General features: G+C 53.2%; 1 protein-coding gene across 1 annotated transcript; it reads right to left on the bottom strand.

Annotated features, from left to right (window-relative positions):
* Nucleotides 1–452: 452 nt before the first annotated feature.
* Nucleotides 453–7,286, bottom strand: LOC118596826 (keratin, type II cuticular Hb1-like). Its single transcript, XM_036207734.1, has 9 exons — nucleotides 6,742–7,286; nucleotides 5,059–5,267; nucleotides 4,049–4,109; nucleotides 3,828–3,923; nucleotides 3,178–3,342; nucleotides 2,805–2,930; nucleotides 2,303–2,523; nucleotides 1,334–1,365; nucleotides 453–893 (listed from the first exon to the last, which is right to left on the bottom strand). The coding sequence occupies exons 1-9, from the start codon at nucleotides 7,102–7,104 to the stop codon at nucleotides 727–729; spliced, it is 1,440 nt and encodes a 479-aa protein (XP_036063627.1). The 5' UTR covers nucleotides 7,105–7,286; the 3' UTR covers nucleotides 453–726.
* Nucleotides 7,287–12,461: the final 5,175 nt, after the last annotated feature.

Below are 12,461 nucleotides of genomic sequence, written 5' to 3' on the forward strand. Positions count from 1 at the left end.
TCAGTCAGACAGACAGACAGGGAGGCAGGCAGACAGACATACAGACATGCAACCTTGCCTTTCAGCACAGCCTGTGGCCTCTGGTTTCCTTAAGGACTATTTGGAGGAGGGAATCCTATCGTCTCGCTGCACCACCCACGGGGACTGACTGAGAAGGTTACTGGGATGAAGAAAGGACGTGTGTGGGGGGACAGGTGACAGGGGCACACCGAGAGCACACCCCCAAAGCCACATGGCCTAGTAGGTGTGCCACAGGCAACCTGTGCTTTGAGCTCTGCCTGGTGGGGATAGGGAGACAGTTCTGTTTGGGAACAGGCCCTGTGAATGTCTACCACAGGGACAGGCCCAGTCCTTCGCCATATCACCAAGCTAGTACTCCCTAGATGACAGTATGAGCTTACGCCAAGAAAGCACGACATCTCACACAGCTCTCAACTGAGAGTAGGCACAGTTTATTGCACAACACGGCCTAGAGGCTGGCGGTACAGGAAGCAGGACTGCGCACCTCCAGGACTGCAGCTGAGGCAGGAGGCTGATCTATCACAGCCAGCAGCAGGTAGCTGGACAGAGGGACAGCTGCTGGGGGTGGGGACGGTATTCTCAGAACACAAGGGCAGCTGGGGGTGGGGACTGTATTCTCAGAACACTGTATTCTCAGAGCAGCAGACCCTGAGGCTGCTGTGTTCAGCCCTGTGGGGCAGGCCACTTCCTGTTCCCTCTTGACTCCTAACACCTCCCCTGGTAACAGGAGCCGCTTCCACAGGGCGCACACAGGCCAGTGCTCACCGCCACATTCCCGCTGCATGGGGCACTGCAGACACTGCCTGTCACTGGCCGTGAGCCAGACACACACAGGTCCCCGCACACAACTCCACCCCGGGAGCTGCTGACACCTGTGGGAACAAGGGAGGGGTCTTGAAGCCTGGCTGGTGGCCACCCCAGCCTGTCACCCTTCCCTTGGTCAGTGTGGTTGCTCCGGCCCTTCAGGGAAGCCCACAAAGGCCCTCGGTTCTAGTTTGTAAGGCCTGTCCGTGGGAGCCAGGCGGCCTGAGTTACGGACCTGTTTCTGCCCTGTAAGTCCTTTTATGAACTCCCTTGCTTCTACAAGGCAGACACCATACTAAGTGACTTCTGGGGTGCCTTGGGGTGATATCTTTCCCCTTTCCCATCCCAGTCATTCTGGGGGCTAACCTCAGTCTCTCTTTCTGCATGAGCAACCTAGTCCCCTTGACTGGAGTTATGAGTGATATTTGCCCAGTGTCTTTATACCACACTGGGAAATCTTTGCTGATGCCCAAGTCTACAATTTCCTTTCAGGATTCATTATACTTACAGACATTCACAGCTCCAACACCTTCACACAGCCTGAGCGGAGGAAAGGCAGGGAAGAGAGAGGAGACAGAATGGGATATCATTAGGTTTCCATAAGATGCCATGTTCCCGCTCATATTTATCTTCATGTCACTTAGACAAAGGTCTCTCTGTGGTGGTTGTGGCCATGTGGGGCTCACTATATTGAGCAGACTTCAGACTGGTTTCAAGTCTTGCTTGCCTTCATTCGGCTGACTTTGCAATTTGTAGCCCCAACAAGTCCCTGACAGATTTGGCTAGCCCCAGCTTTAGGAAGAAATGGCCCCCACAGGCTCTGACTGCTGGTGCTGTTTTGGGAGGCTGTGGAACTTTAGGAGGTGTAGTTGAGCTGGAGAAAATAGGTCACCAGAAGTGAGACTTCAAAGGCTATAGCCTGGTCTCTGGCTCTTGATCCTGCCTGGTCTGCTGCTGTGTGAACAGCCTCACTACATACTTCCACAGTCGTGAATGGAACTGCCTTGCCATGCTCTCCTTGCTAGTGTGGGCCCAGATCCCCCAAAACTGTGAGCTGGAGGAGCTCCCCCACCTCTGTCCAGCACGGTGGTCACGGCAATGCAAAGTAGCAAAGGCGTCCTCCTGGGCATACAGGCCAAGAGCCGAAGTTGGTCAGCAGCACTAACCCAGGGCAAAACCTTATGGACCTATAGGCAAGGTGCCCATCATGGAAGACCCAAGGGAGTTCTGACACAGAGGTAGGGCACTTTGGTTCTAGTCCTAGCAGGGTCCTATGATGGCTGGAGCTCTAGCTCTGTGGTGGCAATGGTTTTTTGTCATGAGGCCACCCAAGGCCAATCCAAGAACACTGGGCTCCAGTCAGAAATGGCTCTAGCTTATGTTGGTTCTTGGGGCTGAAACTGAGATGCGCAGGGTGGGAGACAGACAGACAAAGCAGGGAAAGTTCCTGAGGTAGTGGAGTGTGTGAGGGACCCACCTCTGCTCCTCGCCCTCCAGCAGGCGCCTGTAGGTGGCGATCTCAATGTCCAGCCCCAGCTTGGAGTTCATCACCTCCTGGTACTCCTTGAGCAGGCAGGTCATGTCTTGCTTGGCCTTCTGCAGGGCAGCCTCCAGCTCAGCCAGCTTGCAGCGGGCATCAGTGAGGGCGGCCTCTCCCTGCTGCTCAGACTGGGTCACTGCAGCCTCCAGCTTGGTGTTCTGGGGACACAGAAGAGAATGAGATCACCTACGGTCCCTGGGTTGCTCTATATATTACCTGGATGTATCTAGTCTGCTACTAGCTGGGAAACATCCTTCACCCTCAAATAAGAACTTTTTCTTTAGAGATGTGGTTCAGTCAGAGTGACCGTAGTCAGGATTCTGTTCATATACACAGGAGGTATACTAAATGGTAAGATCCAAGCAGGCTACATGCTGGCCCTATGGCACTGAGTAGGCACCCAGCCTCCCTGGTCTCAGCACAGCTGACCCCTACATACCTGGCACTTGGCATTCTCAATCTCGGCTGTCAGCCTCTGGTTGATGCGGTTCAGCTCATTGATCTCCTCTCTGGTGCGACGCAGGGTCTCCCCATGACGGATCACTGTGGCCTTCATCTCCTCACACTGGGGTTGGAGAAGCAGAGATGCCCATGAGGCACAGGATGCAACATCGACCCAGTGAGCACAGCGCCACTGAGTGTGCAAGATGTGCAAGATGCATAGCAGCAGCAGAGTGCTCAGCCAGGGCTGCCTCCTCCACCTGAGGGCTGCCTGCAGTCTTCCTGTGGTTCTTGGGATGCATGAACCTTTTCTGGTGGATCCTGGAGCCCTTCCACTGTCGTGTCCAAGGACAGGTGTTGTGACCACTCACCTTGGTGCGGTACCAGGACTCGGCCTCTGCCCGGCTGCGGGTGGCAATGTCGTCATACTGAGCCTTGATCTCAGCCACAATGCAGTCCATGTTCAGGTCCCGGCTGTTGTCCATCTTGACGATGACAGAGGTGTCTGAGATGTGGGCGTGGAGGATTCGGATCTCCTGTGGGAGGAGAGAGAAGGAAGATAGTCAGGTTCTCTGGGCTTTTCTTCACCTGCTGTTCCCCCAACTCCCATGGCTGCCAGCCGTATTTGTAGCAAAACTCCTTCCCCACTAAAAAAGTGACAGCTCTCTGTTTGTAAGTTCCCTTTGAGGCAGCCAAGAATTTCTCAATTCTGGAGTTGCTAAGACCCAGCGAACCCAGGCTGTATCGATGGTTCCTTAAGGACAGACAATGCCCTGGGGCCTGATATTCCCTAGACCAGCTTCAGAGTCAGTAAGACTGAGCTGTATTTTTGGTTTAGGAAGGACTAGGTGGCCTCTGGATGGACAGCTCATCTAGTCTGCCTGGTTCTTCAGTTCCCCACCCAAGCATTCCCGTCTCCAATCTGGGCTCATGTGTCAGATTAGGTTACTTATAGGGGGCTTGGTGGGTTTGGGGGTTCCCTCCAAGCCTTGTGTGTGCCTACCATGGCTACCACCCTTACCTCTTCATATAGCCGCCGCAGGAAGTCGATCTCCTGGGTCAGCGCCTCTGCGTTGGCCTCCAGGTCTGACTTGCGCAGGTAGGCACAGTCCACATCCTGTGGGGTTTGCAGAGAGCCATAATGCTACCTTTTCCTTACGCTTGGGGCATCTGGCTGCTGAGTGGCAGCCCAGAGGGGACAGGGTGGGGTGGAACTGGATGGGACTCGCTTCAATCACTCACCTTCTTCAGAGCCACAAATTCATTCTCTGCTGTGGCCCTGAGTGCAACTTCTTCTTCATACCTGAGACAGGAGAATAAGGAGGCCTTGTTCAAGTGGCTGTGGGCCTTGGCCATGAACCTGGCTCACAGAGCAGCCTGGACTCCAGGCCTCTTTAGAGGACCTGGGATAGGCCAGGCTCTAGGCACATGCCCATGAGAACATTGGGTCTTTGCAGTAGAGTCAGAATAACGGTGTTTGGAAGCTGTGCATTTGTACACACACACACACACACACACACACACACACACTCACACACGTGTGCACATGTGTATGTGTGTGTGTGTGAGAGAGAGGGGGGCTTGGGCAGAGGGGAATACTGTTTTTCCGCATCCTTTGCTCTGAGCCCTTGGTCAGCACCCTGTTTATTCTCTCTTCCTGGAGTGAGCCAAGGGACCACTCCGAGGAAGGCCTGCTCAGAGCCAGGGATAGTGGCCAGAATGTACCACTGAAGAAGGCTAGTGCCTTCGAGAAGCAGAAGCTTTCTGAGACTCAGTGCCTATCTTTCATGGCTGTGTCACATGAACTGAAAGCCTCCAGATGAGACCATGTCATGCATGCATCCCAGCAGACTGTAACCCCCCAGGGCAGGGACCATGCATGCCGCTGGCTGGATTATTAGCCTCCTGTTGTGTCTACCTGGGTGTGGAAGTTTTTGGAGAAGAGAGTAGGAAGAAAACCCTAAAAACATCACCCAGAGGCTTAAGGGCTAGTTCTGGAGACCAGGAAATGTAGACTTCCCCAGATATTTGTTGGGTGGAGAAAGGAAGCCTGTACTACTTCGGGGAGGCTGATGACAATCTGTCTTGCAAAGGAAAGGGACCCTGTGCTTGGAGGAAGGCAGGGAAAAGCGCTCCTTGATGGACAAGGCAGGGGCGGGCTTCCTGACCTAGGCAGGCAAAGATCCCAACCATAGGCCAGATGTTCCTCTGTACCCAGGGAGCTCCTACCAAGACTGCCCAGTGACCCTCACCTCTTCTTGTAGCCCTCCATGGTCTCCTGGGCATGGTTGAGCTCAGCAGCCAGCCTCCCACTGTCTGCTTCCACACACTCAGCCTCCCTCCTCAGTGTCTCGATGTAGCCCTCGAACATCGGCTCCACGTTGCTCTCGCAGCACTTGCGGTTCTGGAAGAACTGCCACTTGGTCTCCAGCAGCTTGTTCTGCTGCTCCAGGAAGCGCACCTGCCATTCAGAATAAAAGTCTGAGAATGGACTCTTGCAGGATCAGAGGGCAAGGGTGCTCACTGGTGCGCATGCATGCATGCATGTGTGCATATGTCTGTGTGTGTGCACGCATACACACACACACACATGCATACACACACACATACATACACACTCACACACACATGCCACACACACACAGCAATGGCACCTGAAATCCCATGTCCTCCCTGTTTGGCATGTCATCTTTCTATAACCACACTGCGGCTGAATCAGTTTACTTCCTGGAACTCCTTGAGAGCTGACTTCAGTCAGTTCATCTGGTGTCATGGGAAGTGCTTAAACCACACTCAAGGTCATATGTGACCCAAGGCCACCATACATAACCTTGGATAAAGCACCGAGCCCTCTGCAGATGGAGCAGTTAAAGCACCTTTCACAAAGTGTAGAGAGAGATGCTGCCCCGAGAAGATAACACCGCGAGGCAGCTGTGGCTGTCAACCTGCAGATGGACCGGTGGTTCTGCCTAGACCGTGAACTCTGGAAAGTGAAGTGAGTGTGTGCCACAGTTACGGAACGCTGCAACAGCAGCTCAGTTAGAATAATAGGCACCTGGGATGGGAGTGCAGGAATGCCTTGTGTTTCCACCTTTGCACTCAAGAGCCAAGCCAGGGAACATGGCTGACTCTGGAGAGAGACCCTTGATCTACAGGGGCCATATCCCACCCCAATAACTACAGATTATGGGGCCCCAGGCTACATATTACCCCCATTGCCCCCCCCCCCCCACCAGGTTGGTCCACTCCCAGACACAGATGCCTTTGCCTAATAACCTTGCTATATCCCTGCTAAGTTCTTCCCTGAGCTAGTTGTAGTGCCAGCTCTGGACAGCTCTCCCCAGCCCAGAGCCGCTCTCTCCTTGAGCCTTCCTCTCCCTGTGCTCACACTTCAGTTGCATATATGGCTGCCTGGGTTCTGCAAAGAAGGCTGCAGGCTCAGGTCTGTGGAGCCCAGACCACACATAGACTCCTTCCCAGGAGGCTCTGGGGATGGGGCCTGTGGCTGTAGCTCAGGCCCTCATGCTGAGCTCGAGTACAGTCGCTTGCACAAAGTAGCCTGGCCCAGGTGCTCCATGGGATTGAAACAGCTCTGTGAGGCAGTCTTCCAGTCACTCCTTGTGCCCTTGACGTGGAAAGGACACCCAGCTTCCCGCAGGAGCATCTACTTGGTCTCACATACCGGAGAGTCCCAGAGGCCAGCTCTGGGTGAGCCGTGAGGTGAGGCTGTGCCTGGATTCTGTAGGTCCAGCTCCTAGTTTTCCTTTCAATTGGTTTTCCCATATCAGACTGGAAGGTATTGCTTCCAGTCTCTTTCTGTCTGTGACCCTTTGGCTTTGGGGGTTCTATGGGTTTGTACTCCGATTTCCCCTCAACACCCCGCCTCAACCATGCCTATGGTGGGCTCCAGGAAGGGGCTGCTCCAGGACACCCACCTTGTCGATGAAGGCTGCAAACTTGCTGTTGAGACACTTGATCTGTTCCTTCTCCTCATGCTTCACACACTGAGCATTGGGGTCGATCTCCAGGTTGAGGGGCGTGAGCAGGCTCTCATTGACAGAGACTGTGGTGATACAGGGGGGTGTGGGTCCACAGACGCCTCCAGAGCGGTATCCGAAGCTGCGTCCACAGGAGCCGGAGCGGAAGGCCCCGCAGACGCTGTGGCTGCCGAAGCCCCCTGAGAGTCCTCGGTAGCAGGAGATGCCGCGGTAGGGAGCTGCGGAGATGCAGCATTTGCCAGGCCTGGGCCCGCAGGCTGAGGCGCAGCTGAAGTTTCCAGTTCGAAAGCCACAGGTCATGGTGGAGGAAAGGACACGCGCAAAGAGGAGAGAAGTTGACAGTGGATGGAGCCAAGGCCGTGTGTTCCCTGGGTCATTGAAGGCCCTTTTATATGCCCACAGCAGCTGGTGTTAAAAGAGGCCAAGAAGAGACAATAGCTGTATTTTATTGGCTTGGCAGCGCCTGGCCTCTTAAGCTCCAATTCGCTTGCCTCCTGGTGTGGCTGTGTCAACAATCCTTGGCCATGGGCCTGTTTCATCTTCAAAGCCATTTACAAGCTTCCACCCGGTCTTTGCCCCTCCCTTGGTCTCTGGGAGAGAAGGGCACAGGAATTCCTTGGTGCATGCTCTATGTACCCTTTTCAGGAAGGGGCCTACCTGGGCTACGGATCCTGGAGATCCAACCTGGCTTTTAGCAGAGTGGCTGGTCTGTCCTTCCCTGTGAGGGACTATGTCCTTAAAACCTCCTTCTCATTTATCCCCATCCCAAAGGCAGCCAGATAGGGTCTGTCAACCTTTTCCAGCTCCTTCTTTCAGGGTGGGGTGGGGGGTGGGGGCTCAAGAGACTGGATGGAGTGGGAACAGGGCTTGGTCTCTACATTTTGGGTACTGCCAGTACAGGGAGAGCAGCTGGCACGTGGGAGAAGGCAAGTTGGAATGCTCAGCATAGACTCTACGAAAGCAGTGATTCTCACACAACCTTCCTAATGAGTGACCCTTTAATACAGTTCCTCATATTATGGTGATCCCCAACCATAAAGTTATTTCATTGCTACTTCACAACTGTAATTTTGCTACTGCTATGAATCGTAATGTAAATATCTGATACGCAGGATATCTGCTATGTGACCCTCCTCAAGGAGTCAAGACCCACAGAGAACTGCTGATTGGGTTTGAGATGTCATTGTGGGTAGGATCTGGAGAAAGGCTGGAGAATGGGCTCTCCAGAGTTCCAGGTGTCTCAGTGGGGAATCAAAGGAGGGTTTGAGAAGAACTAGGAGGGGGCAGAATTGCGAGGACCCCAGACCCTGTAGTCCAGCTCTGATCTGGAGACTGCTTGTTCCTCTGTTTTCCAGGAAATGCAAACTCGGTCACCTTGGCTGTAGCTGCAATGCTGCTGGATCCCTGGGGATTCAGCCAAGATCCGGGGTTTTGGAGGTGGGTGGTGTGGAAAGAGCTTGGGCTCTTTATGGCCAATGGGTAATGGAGAAGGTGCAATTGGGAAGAATGTCCTTTAATATCCAGGCTCAGGAACCGGGATCTGACAAGGTACAAGCGGCAAGCTTGGTGACTGTCTTGGTGTGCCTGCACCCACTGGGAAACAGGAAAAACACTGCGTGGGGTCTACAGGGTCCTGAATGGGGTCTAGTCCTTCCCTAGGGAGGACTCACTGAATGGCATAAGGCTGGGACTCAGGGGACTGCCCTTAAAGCCATGCTTTCTTTATTTGGCCTTATCTTTAAGCTTAGGTCACATGATGGCATATCCAGGAGGGTTCCCTGACCTGGTGTCTGAGCTCATAAACCTTCCCAGGCACACGTCTCTTGATAGCCTTTGAGAATGACGCCTTTGATGGAACCATTTCCTGAGTAAGCTACAGCCTGAGCTAAAAATAACCCTCCATGCATCCCACCAGCATCTCACCTTCTGCCCTGCCCTCCTCCTTGGGTGTGTGGGGTGTGGACAAGCACATCCCGCAAGCAGCTTTTGGAATGAAGAGGAGCCTGTCTGCTGTGGGTACTTGTCAGGAAGCTGGACCACACCTTCGAGGGGTGGGGAGAAGTGGGCTCTTTTGGACCCCACATTCAGGTCTCTACAGTTTCAGGCTAAGGTGTGGGCAGTGGGATGGGGTGCCTGGTGTGAGAGTCCCACTACAGGGGTGGCCTTGAGGGCCTGGTGGGATCTCTGCAGCTGCTGGAGAGAGGGTGGGGCTGACTGGTTCTGTCATGCTAAGCCTTAACTGGTTCACAGCTGCTAGACGCCGAAGAAAGACCCTTACGCCCTGTGCAGGAGGGAAGCATCAGGAATGACTGAGTTCAGTGGTCACGTGGGACCAGGTCCTTGAAGTGCTGAGGGGTATTTTCCTGAAGCTCGTCTTCCTCACTGCCCTGTAACTGCCCCACTGTTCTCTGGCTAGCTCATCTCTCACAGCCTTGAGGCTGGAATCAAATGGGTCCTTGTGCTGAGGAACTCGTGTATAGACACATATGCCGCCTCAGCTCAAGAAGCCATGATAATGTTCAGTTCTGTATGACTACTGTTGCACAGGCTCCCAACATTCAAGACATCTTTGGCTACTGGGGTCTCATACCAGCTCTGTGTGAGACCCAGGCTGCTCTGGTTCCCTTACATGTACAATTGGAATGGCTGAGGCATGTGTTTTGCTGGCATGGGATTCAATGGTCCCAGTTCAAGGGAAGGGCCATGGGAAGGGCCACCTGACCCCAACTCCATTCTTACAGGGTGACTGGGTCTTGGTTGCCTGCAGCCAGAAAGACCTTGCAAAGGGACAGTGTCGTGGCCAGTGAGATGCCAAGTACCACATCTTGGGTCAGCAGAAAACAGCCATGGATTTATGAGGCGACCATCGCCACCTCAAAAAGCCTAAATTAGAGCTCACAGGTGTAAATGACGAAGAACAAAGACATTGGGCAGCACACTCCTGAAAACAGACCCAGGCTAGAAACTGACAAAGGACCCTAGGCAGCTCTCCCAACCAAGACTGGCTCTCCCTGCCTGAGACCTAGCTGTGATTGGCTCTGGCTTTGACCAAAGCCTTTAAAGACTCCAGCTGAGACTACAGTTCTGTCAAAAGGCCTGTGCTCTGTGACTGCTCTGGGTTGCTGCTTGATGACTCAATTGCCTAGGGACTGACCTGTCCCAGCTGCCTGGACCATCTGCTGGCCCTGCTCAGCCAGCCCTCTGAGCCTGTCTGTTGTTCTGGCCTGGTGGCTCCCACCTGTATCCTCCTAACTCTGTTTTTTGGCGGTAATCACCTGAATGCCTGGCTTCTTATTCGGTACTCCCTGGCTTTGCTGTTTCATCTTTGTGTCTCAACATCCATGGGCCTTTGCTTTGGTTCTCTGTCATTTTTTTTTTAAAGATTTATTTATTTATTATGTATACAGAAGAGGGCGCCAGATCTCATTACAGATGGTTGTGAGCCACCATGTGGTTGCTGGGAATTGAACTCAGGACCTCTGGAAGAGCAGTTGGTGCTCTTAACCTCCGAGCCATCTCTCCAGCCCTCTCTGCTATTTTTTTAACTGAATTTTGAGAAACATTTCTGTACATAGCCTTCAGTTCCCTTAGCACAATTTGTTCAACATGGGCCTGTGGGACCAAAGGGCTTGTCTGGGCCGGGCCCCACTGTCTGGTGCCTGGCTGCTTGTAGAAGTGATATTTCTTTGGTGGAAGCCATTTCTGGGAAGTAAGGAGGGTCTGGGAGTCAGAAAAAGTAGATACAAGTTCTGAGTTGGACGTAGTGTGAAAGGATAATTAATTTTTGCAAGGTTTCATTCTTCAACTGTAAAATAGTGCAGTGGTTGTCTGGCTCTGTGATGAGCTAGCCTGGGCTCTATGATGAGCTAGCCAGCCAGCTGGTGTATGTGAAGTGCTTCAAAGCCCCCCATCAGAGGGCTCTGTCCCAGGCCTTTATAATCTCTCTTCTCTCAACCTTGGCATCTCTAGTTTTGCCTTCTGCTGTGAACCCACAGCACACGAAGGCCAGTGGGTCTTGCCACACTCTTGACAGATACATATGGCTAAAGTGCTGTGCCCCTCACAGGACAGAGAGGGATTTACTACATGCTGCGTGTCCTCCAGGGCCCAGCTGGTCAACTGGCTCAGTTTGCAGCGATGCCCCAGTTAAATGGCCACTGACGAAGCAGATGGTCAAGGCTGGTGTGATAGGCGCACCTGTCTCGGCAGCTCAGAGATGATGCAGCAGGCTGAGGCTTGGAAGGAAGCTCATCTCAGACGAGCACGTGAGCACGGCAGGTGAGTGGCCATGCTGGGGGAGCTCAGAGGATATCACATCTGAAGGTGAACCTGGGGTACATGCTCATTAGATCAGTTACATTTTATTTTATTTTGTCAGTGTAACAAATACCTCATAGACACAGCCCAAGGGAGGAAGATCTGTTTTGGCCACTGTTCAGAGGACACAGTCTGCCGTGGGGGGGGGGGGGGGAGGGATGGCACTTGAGCCACTCATGTCCACGGCAACGGGAGCTTGGGGCCCCGCTTGCTCACATCTCAGCAGCCAAGGTAGCACAGAGACCAAGTTGGAAGCAGGCTGGTTATATCCATAAACTCTGTTCCTAGAGCTCTACACTGGCCAGCTTGATCCCACATCCACAGTGACGTCACCAGTTGGGTCTGAACAGTCTAAACAGCGGCCTGTGGGGATCATTTCACATTCAAACCATGACACCCACTTTCAAGGTTGTGCTGGAACATACTGGAATTACCAGCCAAAGAAAGAAATTAGGGCCTGGGGGAGGGGAGATAGCTCAACGGGTTAAGGGTGTTTGCTGTGCAAGCTTGGGGACCTGAGTTTGAAATTCCCAGCATCCATGGAAAAATCTGAGTGTGGCTGTGCCTCCTGTCACCCCAGTGTGGGGAGGCGATGGCCATGCTGGGAGCTTGCTGGCCAGCCAGCCCAGGTGAGTCAGCAGTCTCCACTGCATGCTCCCTTCCATGATGCCATGCCCCTCTGGTGAGGCAGCCTGAATACCCAGTCAGTTAACCGTGCTGTTCAGACTTTCTTCCTCCAAAATAAGGAGCTGAAAACCTTCTTCTCTTTTATTCCTTCCTAGTCTCAGACATTTTGTTATAGTAACATAATAATGTAATGTGGATTGACACACTCAGCAATCCCACTCTTGAGAAGACTTCAATCTCAAATCTGAGAGTAGTTTGTTCTCTTACAAGGACAAGATGACCAGAGGAGGAGCTGGGGAACCAGAGCAGAAGCTGGGGACCAGAGCAGGAGTTAGGGACCAGAGGAGGAGCTGGGGGCCAGAGGAGGAGGTGGGGACGGGAGCAGGACGTGTATGTGGATGCCATACACACACTGCAGCATCGTCACCACTTATTTCAGAGTGATGAATGCACCCTACATGTTGCAGAGGGATTCTTTGGGGCTGAGGAGAGAGAGGAAGGAAGAAAGAAGGCAACATAGATAGCCTTAGGCAGAGGATGAGCAGGGCAGCCCACTTGACTCTCTGCCATGTCCAAAGGAAATCTGGAAACTGGGTGGGAGGGGCCTAGGAGGCCAGTTAGAACCAGCCTGGGGCCCAAGACTTCATGTGTCTTCTCTGGAGAACTGCAACTTAGAAAGAGACTCTCACAGGAGCTGGAGGAGGGGAGCCTGA

Source organism: Onychomys torridus, chromosome 16, assembly GCF_903995425.1.
Source record: "Onychomys torridus chromosome 16, mOncTor1.1, whole genome shotgun sequence".
Classification (NCBI taxonomy): Eukaryota; Metazoa; Chordata; class Mammalia; order Rodentia; family Cricetidae; genus Onychomys; species Onychomys torridus.

What these genes read in the sequence shown, in the direction of transcription:
- LOC118596826 (XM_036207734.1), bottom strand. Translation starts at nt 7,104, where the DNA reads ATGACCTGTGGCTTTCGAACTGGAAACTTCAGCTGCGCCTCAGCCTGC. An exon ending in AGTCCTGGTACCGCACCAAG is followed by an intron (nt 2,931 to 3,177) that starts GTGAGTGGTCAC and finishes CTCCAACCCCAG; the next exon opens with TGTGAGGAGATGAAGGCCAC. An exon ending in CTGGAGGGCGAGGAGCAGAG is followed by an intron (nt 1,366 to 2,302) that starts GTGGGTCCCTCA and finishes TCCTCCGCTCAG; the next exon opens with GCTGTGTGAAGGTGTTGGAG.